This window comes from Mobula birostris, chromosome 6 (genome assembly GCF_030028105.1).
Source record: "Mobula birostris isolate sMobBir1 chromosome 6, sMobBir1.hap1, whole genome shotgun sequence".
In the NCBI taxonomy this organism is placed as follows: Eukaryota; Metazoa; Chordata; class Chondrichthyes; order Myliobatiformes; family Myliobatidae; genus Mobula; species Mobula birostris.
Window position 1 is genome coordinate 101,162,356 of NC_092375.1, and position 17,657 is coordinate 101,180,012.

Genomic DNA, 17,657 nt, shown 5'->3' on the forward strand with positions numbered 1-17,657 from the left:
ACCCCCTGGATGGAAACAGGGGTCACCAGTACCTTAGCTCTCCTCAGGTCTACCACCAGCTCCTTAGTCTTTTTCACATTAAGCTGCAGGTAATTCTACTCACACCATGTGACAAAGTTTCCTACCGTAGCCCTGTACTCAGAGTCATCCGAAAACTTCTGAAGATGACAAGACTCTGTGCAGTAGTTGAAGTCCGAGGTGTAAATGGTGAAGAGAAAGACACATACAAACATACATAAATAAATACATACATACATACATACAAAAATAAATAACATTGAAAACAAAAAATAAAAAGTCTTTGAAAGTGAGTCCATAGGTTGTGGGAACATTTCAATGAAAGGGGAAGTGAAGTTGAAAAAAATTATCTCCTTTAGTATAAGAGCCTGATGGTTGAGGGGTAGTAACTGTTCCTGAACCTGGTAGTAGTGTGAGTCCTGAGGCGCCTGTATCTTCTTCCTGATGGCAGCAGTGAGAAGAGAGCATGGCCTGGGTGGTATGGGTCCCTGGCAATGGATGCTGGTTTCCTGCGACAGCACTTTGTGTCGATGGTTGGGAGGGCTTCATGCATGATGGACTGGGCCTCTTAAAACTTCTCTGAAAACATTTAAGATTTCTCTTAAGTGTTGCAATCAAACTGGCACCCACCACTTCCAATGGCAGTTTGTTCCACATTCATACTATCCCTTGAGTGAAGAGCTTCCCTCTCAGGAACCTGAGGAATATCCCCTCTCAGGTAAATATTTTACTTTACACCCTTAAACTATAACCTCTAGTTCTAGTCTACCCAATTTCAGTGAAAACACCTGCTTACATTTATCTTAATCATCCTTCATAATTTTGTATCTTATTATCAAATCTCCCAATGTAATAAGACATCCCAATTCCTGTACTCAGTGCCATGACTGAAGAAGGCAAGCATGACAAATACCTTCTTCAAAGCCCTCCCCTCCATCCCTACATCTTCCTGTTTCAACACGACTCACACAAGGAAGTACAACTTCACACAGGCCCTAGCTCAACCAACCCCACCCGCATTCCCTGTCACATAATTTGGCTGAATAAAAGTCAGCTTAACACTTTCAGAATTGGTTCACATGTCCAAACCATGAGCTGTATGTAAGATAAAAGAAAACATTGTTAAAGGAGTAGGTCACATAACTGACTAAGCCTGCTATTTCAACATTATCAAGTCATTATTATTGTTGTCACCTCCAAAACTAAAATTTACATTCACGTAGCACCTTCAATGACCTCACCAAGATCTGCCAGCATTTCAACTGATGATTCAGGATGTTGATGATCTACAGTTACCCGAGGGACTTAGCTCAGATCATACTCATCACAGGACCATTGGGAGAGAATCCCTGCGATTGGCATCATAAGCAAAATTTATTACTGTTTACCTGGTTCATGGACCAGGAACACTAACGAACATTGGGGTTTCATTCCCACATAAACAGAAGCTCAAACTATTTTTTATTTTTTATTTAGAGATACAGTAACAGGCCCTCGCCACCAAATTACACCCCTGTGACCAATTAACCAACTGAACCATGGTAGCATAGTGGTTAACGTGATGTTGTTACAGCTTGAGGGGTTGGACTTTGGAGTTCAATTCTGATGCTGTCTGTAGGAAGTTTGTATGTCCTTCCTATGAGCGTGTGGGTTTCCTCCCATACTCCAAAGACATATCAGTCAGTAGGTCAATTGGTCATTGTAAATTGTCCTGTGATTAGGCTGGGGTAAATCAAGGAAAATCTAAATGTGAAGCTTAAGGAGGGAATTCCAGACCTTAGGAGTTCAGCATTGTGGGCACAATCAATGTCGGAAATGATCAAGGGCCAGATTTGGCATTCAGAGATCTTGGACGGTTAGAGATCTACAAATGGTTACAGGGATAGTCCACCTTCCTTTCCTGCTAGATTCCATCATTTTCAGCCCTTGTCATTGTCACTTGCCACTTCCTTTGTTGCTAATTCTATTGATCCCCCCTCTACCTGCCAATCACCCCTCCTCACCTGGATCCACCTATCACCTTCCAGCCCCTGCTCGGCCCTTCCTCTCAGTTCCCTATTGTAGCTGTCTCTCCACCATCTTTCAGTCCAGATTTATTTTATTTGGAGATAGAAGACATAACAGGCCCTTCTGGCTCGTTGAGCCCATGCCAGCTCAATTATACTCATTTGATCAATTAACCTACTAACCCAAACTCTTTGGAATGTGGGAGAAAACTGGATAAAACCCAGGTGGTCACGGGGAGAACATACAAACTCCTTACAGACAGCAGTGGGAATTGAACCCAGTTTGCTGGTGCTAATAGAGTAACGCTAATCGCTAATAATGAAGGATCTCAACCAGAAATGATGAGTGCCCATTTCCCTCCACAGAAGCTGCCTGACCTGCAGAGTTCCTCCAGCAGTTCATTTCATAATCTTAACATGCTTCGCTCCTTCTACCACTGAGCAGCAGAATACACTGGGTTACTGATGCCAAATTGGTCGCTGTCCCACTGTGGCTAGTGAAGTATTTCATCACACGGACTGCGAGCGCTTACATTATGTTCAGAGCATTTAGAGAGAAAGGCGACAGCAGTTCCTTGTAAAACATTGCAACTGCAAGTAAAAGGCATTAGAGGTGACTGCCAAGGCAGCTGCTGGCTTCCTTTCAAGTGCATGTAATCCCTCCATCTCCACTCGCAACAGATTAGTTGGGGAAGAACAGAAAGCATTTGCAGTCTTTCGCTGGCTTTCAAAGTCAAAGAGATTCATGCACCAAGACAAACAGACAAGCTCTTTCTTGATGTGGTGAGAAGATTTGGCAGAGGGAAGGTGGGCAGAGTGCGGCTGTAAAGTGATTCTCTCTACTTGTATTCTGGCACTTAAGTCTGTAAGACCATAATTAGGCCATTCAGTCCATCAAGTCTGCTCCATCATTCCATCACCTACCTCTGACATCCCCCTCTACTTTCTTCCAATCACCTTGAAATTAAGCCCCTTCGTACGAGGCATTTCTGCCTGGGAAGAAGTTTCTAGCTGCCCACTCTATCTATGCTTCTTATCATCTTGTACACCTCCATTAAGTCAATTCTCATCCTTCTTTTCTCCAAAGAAAAAACACTATCTTGCTTAACCTATCCTCATAAGACATGCTCTCCAATCCAGATATTATCCTGGTAAATCTCCACTTCACCCTAAGACTTCCACATCCTTCCTATAAAGAGGTGACCAGAATTGAACACGATACTCCAATTTTGGTCTAACCAGGATTTTATAGATCTGCAACATTGCCTTGTGACTTTGAAATCGGTACCCAACTAATGAAGGCCAGCACACCATACAACTTCCTTATCATCTGTCAACTTGCATGACAACTTTTAGGGTCTACGGACATTGTCTGCAAGATCCCTCTGTTCATTCACACTGATAAGAATCCCACCAGTAAACCTGCATTCTGCCTTCGACCTACAAACTTCATCTGCCACTTCTTAGCCTAGCTCTACATCCTATCCAAGTCCTGTTGTAACCTATAACAATCTTCTAAACTATCCACAACCTTTGTGTCATCTGCAAACTTATTAAACCACCGTTCCACTTCCTCATTCAAGTCATTTATAAAAACCACAAAGAGCTGTGGTCCCAGAACAGATCCCTGCAGAGCGCTACTGGTCACCGACCTCCAGACAGAATACTCTCTATCTACTACTAACCTGGGCAGATGAGCCTGGGGCAGATCAGCCATGATCACATTGAACGGTGGGATGGATGAGAGGGGCCATGTGGCCTACTTCTACTCTTCTACATCATTACAGAAATTAAATTCTTTTTCTTTCAAATGATGAGGCAACTAGTTCAAACATCACAACTCCACCCAGCCTGTGTATCGCCTTTGGTCATGATTCCCAGGACTCCTTTGAAACAGGAGACTGATGTACAACATGGTCAATGAAAACTTACACATTGGTGGTGAAAATTCCGTAGATGAGGTCCTGCTCAGGAAGGTAAAATGTGCTCTGCAGCTCATTGTAGTAGAAGGGGACCTCTCCTGAGCGGGAGCAATTCAACCGGGCCTTCATGAAGGTTGTCCACGTGTCCTCCAGCAGAAAGTGGCCACCAATGTCACTCTTACACACCCGTCCAACCCGAGAGTAGACGGTTTTGCCACAGTCGTGCTCCACGGCGTTCTCCCGGAAGAAGAAGTAGATGAACAGACCAATGTCATAGGCTGAGATGAAGTTAGGTTCTGGGGAGGAAAGGGAGAAGAAGCCAAAAGCCTATGAGGCAAATGGGAAGCTAATCTGTTGTGCCAGCCAGGATACTTTGGCATGATTAGGTTTTCCTGCCTTATATAACAAAAGGAAATTCATTGGATTAGGGTGTCCCCTTCATTGCAGGCACCACCCACCCTGCAAACCGCCTTTTTCAAAATCTCTCTTCTGGAAAGCACTATAGGGCTATTAAAATGAAAGTTTCATGCCATCTTAAAAGTCTCTTCTCAAAGGTAGTTAATCTGATCAACCATTCTAGTTAGTCCCCTCCACCTCCCTCTATAACCTCAGTCACTGAAATGCACTGTAAACATTTTAAACCACTTTTTATAATACTGTTTACATTGTAAGTACAAATTGGTATTTATGTATTTAAGCACAGTTTATTCCATATCCATACTTTAACCTCTAACGTTACATTTTATATGATTCTTTATTATTTTAATTGCTAATGGCTGGGTTTGTTCTGTTGCTTGTTATGCCCTGACCAACACACCACAGCGAATTCCTAAAACGTGGTGAATAAAGATGATCCTTGTATTTTTCTTATAGTTTAATTTTCCTATGCTTGCTTATAATTTTTATGTAATTACCTGTATGTGTGCTTACCAAGTTAAGAGCCCATGGTATTACAGGAAAGTTACTAACATGGCTAAAGCATCAGCTCAATGAGTGGGAATAAAAGAATCCTTTTCTGGTTGGCTGCCAGTGACTAGTGGTGTTCCGCAGGGATCGGTGTTAGGACCGCCTCCTTTTATGCTGTATATAAATGATTTAGATGATGGAATAGATGGCTTTGTTGCCAAGTTTGCAGGTGATACAAAGATTGGTGGAGGGGCAGGTAGTGTTGGGGAAACAGGTAGGATGCAGAAAGACTTAGGCGGATTAGGAGAATGGGCAAGGAAGTGACAAATGAAATACAGTGATGGAAAAAGAATGGTAATGCACTTTGGTAGTAGAAATAAATGTACAGACTAATTTCTAAACGGGGACAAAATCCAGGAATCTGAGATGCAAAGGGACTTGGGAGTCCTTGTGCAGAACACCCTGAAGGTTAACTTGCAGGTCAGTCAGTGGTAAGGAAGGCAAATGCCATGTTAGCATTCATTTCAAGAGGTCTAGAATACAAGAGCAAGGATGTGATGCTGAGGCTTCACCTTGAGTATTGTGAACAGTTTTGGGCCCCTCACCTTAGAAAGATGTGCTGGCATGGGAAAGGGTCCAGAGGAGGTTTACAAGGATGATTTCAGGAATGAAAGGGTTATCATACAAGGAACATTTGATGGCTCTGGGTCTGTACTTGCTAGAATTCAGAAGGATGAGGGGTGATCTCATTGAAACCTTTTGAATGTTGAAAGGCCTAGACAGTAGATGTGGAAAGGATGTTTCCCATGGTGGGAGAGCCTAGGACAAGAGGGCACAGCCTTAGGATAGAGGGGTGCCCTTTCAAAACAGAGATGCGGAGAAATTTCTTTAACCAAAGGGTGGTGAATTTGTGGACCTTGTTGCCACATGCAGTGGTGGAGGCCAGGTCACTGGGTGTTCTTGATTGGACAGGGCATCAAAGGTTACGGGGAGAAGGCCGGGAACTGGGGTTGAGGAGGAGATAGGAAAAAAGGATCAGCCATGATTGAATGGTGGAGCAGACTCGATGGGCCAGCTGGCCTAATTCTGCTCCAATGTCTTATAGTCTTATGGTAGTTGTTCAGTAAACTTTCTAGTAATTGCACTATAGCTGATTATGTGTTTTCTAGAAGCTTCTCAGCTTTTCTGCAGAAGCTGTCAGACCACATGAATCTGGCTATTTCTAGGTTACATCTTATCAATGAAATGTGCTTTTCTTTGTTTTTTCTCTCTCTCTGTTTGCTCTTTGTTCTTCTAACACTGAATAAAATGGCTGTAATCACCAAACTTTTGAAGAAACTTGGGATCAATATCACCAGATCCAACAAACCCAAAACACGGGTATTCTCACTCAATGAAAATCATCCCATCATCCCTTCCCAAGTATTCCTGTCACACTCATAGAAAATAACAGTACAGCGCAGTTCAATGCTAAACTAAATTAATCCCTTCTACATCCCCATGATCCATAGTCCTATAATTCCCTGCATATCCACATGCCTATCTGATAGCCTTCTGAATGCTATTATCATATCTCCTGCCACTACCACTCCAATGCACACAGACATATACAAACACACACGCACACATGCACACACACATGCACACATGCACGCACACGCACACATGCACGCACACACGCACATACATGCACGCACACACACACACGCACGCGCGTGCGCGCACACACACATGCACGCGTACACACACACACACACACACACTCTCTCACACTGAGAAAGACTAGCTTGTTGGTTACCATTGAGCCATTTCGAGTTGTATTGTGCAGTTCGAAGTGGAGGTCCGGTTCCCAAACTTCGATAGATCGCAGGGTCTCGACCTGAGAAGTCTATCACAGTAGCTGCATACAGCTCCCCTCGTGACGTAATCACAGCGGTGGAATTGTGTTTGGGGTCATAGGGACACCTCGCCACACCATTAATCTTGTCGAAGATTTTGCTCAGGTTTCCCAGCTATAGAGAGCAGATAGACACAGACAATCACAGCTGTTGCAGAAAAAAATCCTTTATTTTACATTTCCTGTCTTGGTTTTCAACCATCTTTAACTTGCATAATCAGCCATCTTTACTTTGACATCACACCTTATGTTGTGTGAAAATGCTTTGATTTCCCACTCCCTTTCCTTCTCCCTCCCTCTCTGCATCGATCTCTCTCTAGCCACCTCATTTCTCTCTCTCTCCCCTGCATCCTACCCCCCCAGCCCTATATCACCACCAATGTATGAAGGCAACATTCTGGGATTTATTATATTATTATTATTATTATTATTATTATTATTGAGATATAGCATGGAATAGGCCCTTCCAGCACTTCAAGCCATGTTGCCCAGCAACCACCCAATTAATCCCAGCTGAATTACGGGACAATTTACAGTGACCAATTAACCTATAAACCAGTACATCTTTGTTCTGGGGAGGAAACCCAGGTGGTCACGGGGCAAACGTACAAACTCCTTACAGGCAGTGGTGGGATTCTGGGATGGTGTCCACACTACACTGACATGGAATAAGATTTCTAGACTCAGAATCATAGTGCCCAGAGTGAGGCAGCAGAGGAACCATCTCTACAGCCCCTTGGGTTCAGCCATCAACTACGCATTTACGGCAACCCCACACTAATCCCAATTTACCCTCCTGTCATTCTCTTCAACTCTCCCTAACGTTAACCACTAAGCAGCATACTTGGGACAATTGACAGTGGCCAATTAACTTAAACCCGCACATATTTCAAATGTAGGAGGAAACATGAGCTCCCTGCGGTCACAAGGAGAACATGCAAACTCCACATGGACTGCACGCAAGGTTAGGATTGAATCTGGGTTTCTGGAGCTGTGAGGCAGTGGCTCTGCTAGCAAAAAACCACTCTGGCCAGGGGAGAGTATGCTATTGCATGAATATTTTATTTGGCCCTTAAATTATTTCTAAGGTCTGTTAATTTTTAACAAAAATATTTTTGTTCTTTTAAATAGTTGAATCAATGCAATAAGTTTGTAACTTCTTTGAATGACAATTTTGGTACCACTGCTCTTTGTGATTCTTACATATGACTTGGATGAAGAAGTAGAAGGGTGAGTGCATAAGTTTGCAGATGACATGAAGGTGGGTGGTACAGAGGACAGTGTTGAAGGTTGTTGTAGGTTACAGTGGGACATAGACAGGATGCAGAATTGGAGTTCACTTCAGAAAAGTGTGAAGTGATTCACTTTGGAAGACTGAACTTGAAGACAGTATAAGGTTAATGGCAGAGTTCTTAGCAGTGTGGAGGAACAGAGGGATCTTAATGTCTAAGTCCATGGACCCCTCAAAGATGCTGCACAAGTTGATAGGGAGGTTAAGAAGGCATATTAGTCAGGGAACTGAGTTCAAGATCCACAACGTAATGTTGCAGCTCTATAAAACTCTGGCTAGACCACACATGGAGTGTTGTCTTCAGTTCTGGTTGCCCCATTATAGGAAGGATGTGGAAGCTTTAGGGAGGCTGCAAAGGAGACTTACCAACATGTTCCCTGGGTTAGAGGACAGGTCTTATAAGGAAAGACCTTCTCCATTCGGAGTGAAGGAGGATGAGAGGTAAACTGATGTATAAGATGATAAAAGGCATGGATAGGGTGGACAGCCAAAGCCTTTTTCCCAGGACGGCAATGGCTCACACAAGAGGACATCCTTCTGAATTCCAACGTGTACAGGCCCGGAGCCTAAAAACGCTCCTCATACATTAATCCTTTCATTTGCAGAATCATTCCTGTGAACTTCCTCTGGACTGTTCAATTTAGCTTTCAATACTGGTTAAGAGATAAACTTCATCCAGGGTTCCAATCATAGCCTTCCTGGTCTCCATCAAAGTAGAGTAGCCATGGAGCCTTTTAACAACAATATCTCCATTTTGCTCCGGTTGGAGAGATCCCACCCCCAGCAGTGCACAACTTCCGTCGTGGTACACTGGCATCAACAGAATGGACCTTTGTGCAATACACAGTGTTTTGATGGAACTCAGTCAGTCTATGGAGGGAAATGGACAGTCGACAGTGCGGGTCCACTCCCTTCACCTCCTTCAATTTTCAGGCATAGAACTAGAAGCCACCAGCATACTAATGGAGAGCCAAGAATGGCCCCCATGAGTGACAGCTCACCTGCTTATTAAAAACATCAGCAAAGACTCAATGTGCTGAATGGCCTCATGGCGGCGTGCTACTCTTAATGATCCACTGAAAAGTGGCCTGGTACCTTGCTCTACCTCAATACAATGTGTAGTGATTTTGAACTGTATGAACAGTATGCAAGACAAGCCTTTCACTGTGTTTTGGTACATATGACAATAATTCCACGCACATAGTGTTTCAGTCAGAAAGTTGTTGAAAACCCACATGGTCCCCCTAAGGTTAGAAATTGCATCATTTATTGCATGAACAGGATAACAAGTATTTACCTGTCGATTGGTGCAGGTTGGGGAAAATGCATTAGTTCCACAAGCAAAGATTTTCTTTCCATTGATGAGAAGGACTCGGATAAAATTCTGACATTCCTCCTGGAAGAGAGTAAAGAAAGTGTTTAAAAAACATTGTGGGCCAAAAGGCCTGTATTGTGCTGTAGGTTTTCTATGTTTCTAAACTTTCAAAGATCTTCCAAAGAAAGAGGCAGAATGAAGCACGGCACCCCTCAAGTAATCATCTAAGACATAGGAGCAGAATTATTTAGCCCAAAGAGGTGGCTCCATCATTTCATCATTGCAGAGTTATTAGCCCCCTCAACCTCATTCTTCTGCCTGCTCCCCTGCTCCCCATAACCTTTGACGCCCTTTCTAATCAAGAACCTATCAACCTCTGCTTTAAATATACCAAGTGACTTGGCCTCCACAGCAATCTGTGGCAATGGATTATCAGATTCTCTACCCTCTAGCTAAAGAAATTCCTCCTCATCTCTTTTCCTAAGGGATGTCCTTCTTTTCTGAAGTTGTGGCCTCTGGTCCTGGGCTACCTCACTACAGAAACATCTGCTCCATATCCAATCTATCTTCGCCTTTCATATTCAATATGTTTCAATGAGATCCACATTCAAGTTTATTCAAGTTTAAGGGGAGCAGGGGAGCAGTTGGAGGGAGGAGAAGATGGCGGTGCAACGCAGCGCACGCGGCCGTTCCAAACGATATCGTATGTGTTAACTAGGGTACTGTGCACAATCCTGATTTGATGGAGACAGCCGTGAGAAGCATGGAGGAACACCTGGAGAAACTTCTGAAATGCTGGCTTCGCTGCCGCTGCTACTGTGCGATCAAGAATCTCCGGAGGGGAAGGCCCCAAATCCTCAGCTTTGCTTATTGCCTGTTGCCGGGGCCAGGGTTGAAGCGCTCGGCAGAGATGCTTGGTGCTCGGTGTCAGAGAGCTGGTCAGAGGCTCGGAGTTTTCGGACGGACTGTGCTTCCGGGATGCTGTATCGGCAAGTTTGCGGTGCTGGAGGTTCACCGTTTGCGTGAGATGATGGGGCTTTCGAGAGACTTTTTAGACTTTTTACCATGCCCATGTTCTGTTCTTTATCAAATTACGTATTGCTTTGCACTGTTGTAACTATATGTTAGAATTATGTGGTTTTTGTCAGTTTTTCAGTCGGTTTGTCATGTGTTTCTGTGATATCATTCTGGAGAAACATTGTATCATTTCTTAATGCATGCATTATTAAATGACAATAAAAGAGGACTGTGTGTCCTCATAATCTAATTTAATGTCATCTGACTGTACATATATACAACCAAATGAAACAATGTTCCTCTGGACCACGGTGCACCCACATAACATATATCACACACAGCACATAAACCATAACAGTATATGATGAATAAGTTAATAAAATATAATTCAAAGTACATGTAGTAAAACTCAGCACAGGTAAACAGTAAGCAGTAAATAGATCACTTTTCTAGTGATGAGACCTCAGTGGTGGCAAAGTATTCATTAGTCTCTCAGGCTGAGGGAAGGAGCTGTTACCCAGTCTGCCAGTATTAGTCCTGATGCTTCTGTACCTCCTTCCTGACAGTAGTGCGTCAAAGAGATTGTGGGATGGGTGGTAGTACTGCCCCTCAATTTCGGGCCCTTTGTCTGCAATGCTCCTGGTAAATGCCACAAATGGGGGGAGGGAGACCCTGACCCCGATGATCTCAGCGGTTTTTACTGTCCTCTGTGGGGTCTTGCAGTCCGATGCCCCACTGCTTCCGTACCACACAATGATGCAGCACGCTGGGCATTCTCCATGGCGCTCTTGTAGAAAGTTGTTAGAATGGGGTGGGGAGCCTTGCACACCTCATCTCCTCAGAAACTCCTGTGCCTTCTTGAATAGCGAGGAGGTGTTGTGAGTCCAGATTAGATTGTCCGTTATGTACACACCAAGAAACTTCGTGCTGTTCACTCTCTCCACAACAGAGCCATTGAAATGCATTGGAAGATGGTCAAGTTTTGCCTTTCTGAAGTCCACGATCATCTCCTTTATCTTGTCCACATTGAAACTCAGGTTGTTGTTCCACACTGTTTGACAAGGTTCTCCGCCTCCTCTCTGTATGAGACTCATCATTGTTGCTGATGAAGCCAGCCACTTGATGATGTGGTTTGAGCTGAATCTGATAGTGTAGTCATGAGTCAATAGCATGAACAGCAGAAGGCTGAGCCCACAAACCTGGGGGGCACCAGTGCTCAGCATCATGGAGCTGGAGATGTTGCTACTAACTTGGACTGACTGGGGTCTTTCCATCAAGAAGTCCAAGGTCCAGTTACAGAGAGGATTCCCACAAAGTTTACCCACCAGCCTCTGAGGGACAATCGTGTTAAATGCCAATCTGAAGTCAATGAACATCCTGGCATACGAGGCATCATTTTCTAGGTGGGAGAGAATAGGGTGGAGGGCCAAGGCTATGGCATCATCAGTGGACTGGTTTGAGCAGTAAGTGAACTGGAAAGGGTCCAATGTAGCTGAAAGGTGGGATTTTATATGACCAAGTACCAATTGCTAAAAGCACTTCATGATTGTTGAAGTCAGTGCCATAGGGTGGCAATCATTTAGGTCAGTTACTTTTGGTCTCTTCGTGGCTGCCTTGAAGCCTGAAGGGACAGTGGACTGTTTCAGAGAGATATTGAAGATGTCTATTAAAGGCCTCTGTTAGCTGGGCTGCACAGTGCCTCAACACCTGACCAAGTTTGTTGTCCTGCATCTTTGCGTCAGTTTACCCTGGCTAGGGTCCTCCTCACTTCAACTGTGGCCAGACAGGCTGTTCCTCAGGAAAAGAGGGGTTTTCTTCGATGTCACATCAATCAAATGGTCAAATCCAGTATGGAAAACATTCAGCTTATTCCACCCCCCCCCCGACCATTTCTCTAAACTCCAGTAAGTACAGACCCAGAGCCATTAAACGTTTCTCATATATTAATCCTTTCATTCCCAGGATCACTCTTAGGAACCTCATCAGGACCCCCTCCAATACCAGCACATCTTTTCCTAGATAAGGATCCCAAACTGTTCATGATAATCTAAATGTGGTCTGACCAATGCCTTCAGACCCTCAAATGAATGCCTTAAATAGTTCGCCTTCTGCATCCTTTCCAATTTCTGTCCCTGTATTCATTGATTTCTTTGACATTAACATCTTTAATCTCAGTCTAGAATAGACTCTGAGACACAAGCCTTCCAAATCTCTGAAGAAGATTTCCGTCAGCTTAGTTGTAGTCATAGAAAAGTATAGTACAGATACAGGCCCCTTGGCCAATTCAGTCCATGCCAGACCATTTAAATTGCATACTCCCATCGGTCTGCACTCGGACCATAGCCCTCAATTTCCCTACCATCCATGTACCTCTTCAATGTTGAAATTGAGCTTGGATGCACCACTTGCACTGGGAGCTTGTTCCACATTCTCACAGCCCTCTGAATGAACAGGTTTCCCCTCATATTCCCCTAAACTTTTCACCTTTTAACCTTACCCCATGACCTCTAGTTGAAGTCCCACACAATCTCAGTAGAAAAAGCCTGCTTGCATTTACCGTATCTATACTCCTCATAATTTTGTACACCACTAGCAAATCTCCTCTCAATTTTCAACGTTCCAAGGCATAAAGTCCTAACCTATTCAGTCTTTACTTATAACTCATGTCTTCCAGTCCCAGCAACATCCTTGTAAATTTTCTCTGTACTCTTTCAACCTTATTTACATCCTTCCTGTAGTAACTGCACACAATACTCCAAATTAGGCAACTTTTGTCTAATACAACTTATAGTGGCATGCAAAAGTTTGGGCACCCATAGCACAGCACAGAAACAGGCTTTTTGGCCCTTCTTGGCTGTGCCGAGCCATTTTTCTGCCTAGTCCCACTGACCTGCACACAGACTATATCCCTCCATACACCTCCCATCCATGTATCTGTCCAACATTTTTCCTTAAATGTTAAAAGTGAGCCCACATTTACCACTTCATCTGGCAGCTCATTCCACACTCCCACCACTCTCTGTGTGATGAAGCCCCCTCTAATGTTCCCTTTAAACTTTTCCCCCTTCACACTTAACCCATGTCCTCTGGTTTTTTTCTCCCCTAGCCCCAGTGGAAAAAGCCTGCTTGCATTCACTCTATCTATACCCATTATAATCTTATATACCTCTATCAAATCTCCCCTCATTCTTCTACGCTCCAGGGAATAAAGTCCTAACCTATTCAACCTTTCTCTGCACCTCAGTTTCGCAAGTCCCAGCAGCATCCTTGTAAACCTTCTCTGCACTCTTTCAACCTTATTAATATCCTCCCTGTAATTTGGTGACCAAAACTGCACACAATACTCCAAATTCAGCCTTGCCAATGCCTTATACAACCTCACCATAACATTCTAACTCTCATACTCAATACTTTGATTATAAAAGCTCTCTTTACGACCCTTTCTACCTGTGACGCCATTTTTAGGGAATTTCTTTTACTTGGATAGCTAAGTGAGTAAAAGATGACCTGATTTGCAAAAGGCATAAAGTTAAAGATGACACATTTATTTAATATTTTAAGCAAGATTACTTTTTTATTTCCATCTTTTACAGTTTCAAAATAACAAAAAAGGAAAAGGGCCCGAAGCAAAAGTTTGGGCACCCTGTATGGTCAGTACTTAGTAACACTCCCTTTGGCAAGTACCACAGCTTGTAAACACTTTCTGTAGCCAGCTAAGAGTCTTTTGATTCTTGTTTGGGATCTGATGACTCTTCCATGAAGGTCATATTTGTGCAGGTGTCGCTGCACAGTAGAACAGTGCACCACCACTCCAGAGTCTGCTAAATCTTCCTGAGGGTCTTTTGCAGTCAAACAGGGATTTTGATTTGCCTTTCTAGCAATCTTCCAAACAGTTTTCTTGGTCTTCCAGACATCAGCTTGACCTCCACCATTCCTGTTAACTGTCATTTCTTAATTACATTACAAACTGAAGAAATGGCTACCTGAAAACGCTTTGCTATCTTCTTATAGCCTTCTCCTGCTTTGTGGGCATTTTTTATTTTAATTTTCAGAGTGCTAGGCAGCTGCTTAGAGGAACCCATGGCTGCTGATTGTTGGGACAAGGTCTGAGGAGTCAGGGTATTTATAAAGCTTTGAAATTTGCATCACCTGGCCTTTCCTAACAATAAATATGAACAAGCCATAGCCTGAACAAGCTAATTAAGGTCTGAGACCTTGGTGAAAGTTATCTGAGAGCTCTAATCTCTTGGGGTGCCCAAATTTTTGCATGGTGCTCCTTTCCTTTTTTTCACTCTAAAATAGTACAAAACAAAAATAATACACTAATCTTGCTTTAAATGTTGAAAAGAATGTTTCATCTTTAACTTTATGACTTTTGGAGATCAGTTCATCTTTTACCCAATTAACTATTCACAGCAACAGAAATTTTGACCAGGGGTGCCCAAACTTATGCATGCCACTGTATCTTATACAAAATAACATGCCAACTCCTGTACTCTGTTACGGCATGCATCCAACTGCGCTAGCCTCCTAGGTTTACTCTAATTCTCTGGAGTTGGGTAACTGACATGGACCCTTTAAAGATTCAAGCCCACTCCACTAATTGGCAGCCATGTTTTGGCACCAGGATTTGGATATTTAAAGAGCACCTGAACTTAGGTTCAGTGCTCATTCATCAGCTCGACTTTCGTTCAATCAGTGATTGCTTTTAGGATTTCCGTGTCCTTCGGATTCTCATCTAGTCACATCAGGTTTTCATCTAGACCCTGGTTCTTGTGCCTGTCTCAAAATCGCGCCTCGATTCTAGTCTCAGATACTCCATCATTTGGGTCCCTGCCATCCTCGCCTAGGCCTCGCATCACAGTATAACTGAGCCTAACATGGAGCCAGTGGAGTATCCGAGCCTCGTGTCGGCTGTGGCCAGGTTTCAAGACTGAGCCTGGAAATACATGACATCCAAGTCGCCATGCACCAACTGTCACAAGGAGGAAGCCAGAATCACTTGGCTGCGACCGTCTGTCACACTGCGGAGTCAGTCCATCTTCCAACTCTGGAGAGGCTCCTTGATAACCCGTAGCTTCCTCACACTTTGCTCCTTTTGCATTTGAACTCCAGCCATCCTGGTTTCCTACAGAGCGTGGAAAGGTGGCCATCATGACCAGGAAAGCTCTGGCTGGCCTGGGCCACTGTGCATTAGGAGCTGAGGTCGGAGATTTGCTCAGATTTGGTAGAATTCATGAACCTCAGGAAGAAAGTGTTCCATTGACCCGCCGGAGCTAACAGAGCCTCAGACCATCTGATAAAGATGTGTCAAGGTAGTCGGTCAGTCACTGACTATGCAATTGAGTTTCAGACTTTGGCCGAGGAGTGTAGCTGGAATAGGGAGGCCTTGACCATTCTGTACCACCCAGACTCTGAGTAAATTGAAAGATGCCATTGTTTTCGGAAAGCATGTAGACAACTTAGAGCCTCTGAATGATCAGTTCATCTACCTCGATAATTGCCTCATCGGCCACTAACTGGGGACACACTTCCCAGATCATTTCTTATACCATCAAAATTGGCCTTTCTCCAGTTTAGAATCTTAACCTGCCAACCACACTAAAATTCTATCTTTTTCCTTATTTACTTGGAAACTAATGGCATTATGATCAATAAATCCAAGGTGTTCCCCTACACAAACTTCAGTCACCTGCCCTGTATCATTCCGTAATAGCAGAACCAGTATTGCACAGTTTCTCATTGAGACTTCTCTGTACTGATTAAGGAAACTTTCCTGAACACATTTGAGAAACTCTCTCCCACCTAGTCCTTTTACAGTATGGGAGACCCAGTAAATATATGGAAAGTTAAAATCACCTACTATAACAACCTCAAACACGAGGAAATTTGCAGATGCTGGAAATTCAAGCAAGAAATTCAACTCGAGAAGGGTCTCAGCCCGAAACGTAGACTGTACCTCTTCCTATAGATGCTGCCTGGCCTGCTGCATTCACCAGCATTTTTTGTGTGTGTTACTATAACAACCTTATGTTTCTTGCAACAGTTTGTAATCTCTCAACAAATTTGTTTCTCTGAATCTCACAGACTGTTGGGTGGTCTACAATATAGCCCGATTATCATGGTCATACCTTTCTTATTCCTCAGTTCCACCTATAAAGCCTCACTAGACAAGTTCTCCAGTCTGACCTGACTGGGCACTGCCGTGACATTTTCCCTGACTAGTAACACCACCCTCCCTCTTTAATTCCTCCTGCTCTGTCACGCCTGAAACAACAGAACCCCGGAATACTGAGCTGCTGGTCCTACCCCTTCTGCAATCGTCTCACTAATGGCTACAATATCAGAATCCCATGTGTTTTTCCAGGCCCTGAGCTCATCTTCCTTTCCTACAATACTTCCAGCATTGAAATATACGCAGCTCAGGACACTAGTCACACCCTGCTCAACCTTTTGATTCCTGACTGTCTGAGGTCTTAACAACATCTTTCTCCACAACCTCTCCACTATCTGTTCTGGCACTCTGATTCCCATCCCCCCTGCAACTCTAGTTCAAACGCTACTGTGCAGCACTAGCAAACCTTCCTGCTGGGATATTAGTCCCCCTTCAGGTGCAAAGTGTCTCTTCTGTACAGGTCCTACCTTCCCTGGAAGACAGCTGAATGACCCAAAAATCCGACGCCCTTCCTCCTACAACTAACTCCTTAGCCACATGTTAAATTGTATAATCTTCCTAGTTTTGGTCTCATTGGCACATGGCATGGGTAGCAATCCTGAGATCACAACCCTGGAGGCCCTGCCATTTAACTAAGCACCTTACTCCCTGAACTCTCGTTGCAGAATCTCGTCGCTCTTCCTCCCTATGTCATTGGTACATACATGGACCACGACCTCTACTGCTCACCTTTCCGCTGCTGAGGACTCGATCTGAGATGTCCTGGACAATTCTAAGCAACGTTTATCAAGCATAGGGGTACAATGGTTGGGTTAGTGGTCTGGCATCCAGCAGGTCAGAACTGCTTACTCAAAGTGTACTAGGTTGGGCCTAGTAACAAGTGCCTAGAAATATTGTAAAGAGTAACAGGACTTGTTTTGCTGTGGTTGTTTTGTCGCAGTTGTTCTGTTATTTTTGTTGTTGTTGCTTGTGTTGCTCTGCGAACATTGTGGGCATGCTATGTACCTGCGTGTGCATGGGCATGTGTGTGGTGACACTTGCAGGCTGTCCTCAGCACATCATTAAGTTGTGTTAACAAACACAAAATGCACGAGGAACTCAGCACTTAGG

General features: G+C 43.8%; 1 protein-coding gene across 2 annotated transcripts in view; it reads right to left on the minus strand.

Moving 5' to 3' along the window:
• Positions 1–17,657, minus strand: part of sema5ba (sema domain, seven thrombospondin repeats (type 1 and type 1-like), transmembrane domain (TM) and short cytoplasmic domain, (semaphorin) 5Ba) — a 539,592-nt gene that overhangs the window by 163,466 nt on the left and 358,469 nt on the right. For both annotated transcript variants that reach the window (XM_072260941.1, XM_072260942.1), the window contains 3 exons: positions 9,338–9,436; positions 6,651–6,864; positions 3,957–4,242 (listed from right to left, as the gene is read on the minus strand). In XM_072260941.1, the coding sequence (XP_072117042.1) occupies positions 3,957–4,242; positions 6,651–6,864; positions 9,338–9,436 (599 nt within the window). The remainder of the gene's footprint in view (positions 1–3,956; positions 4,243–6,650; positions 6,865–9,337; positions 9,437–17,657) is intronic.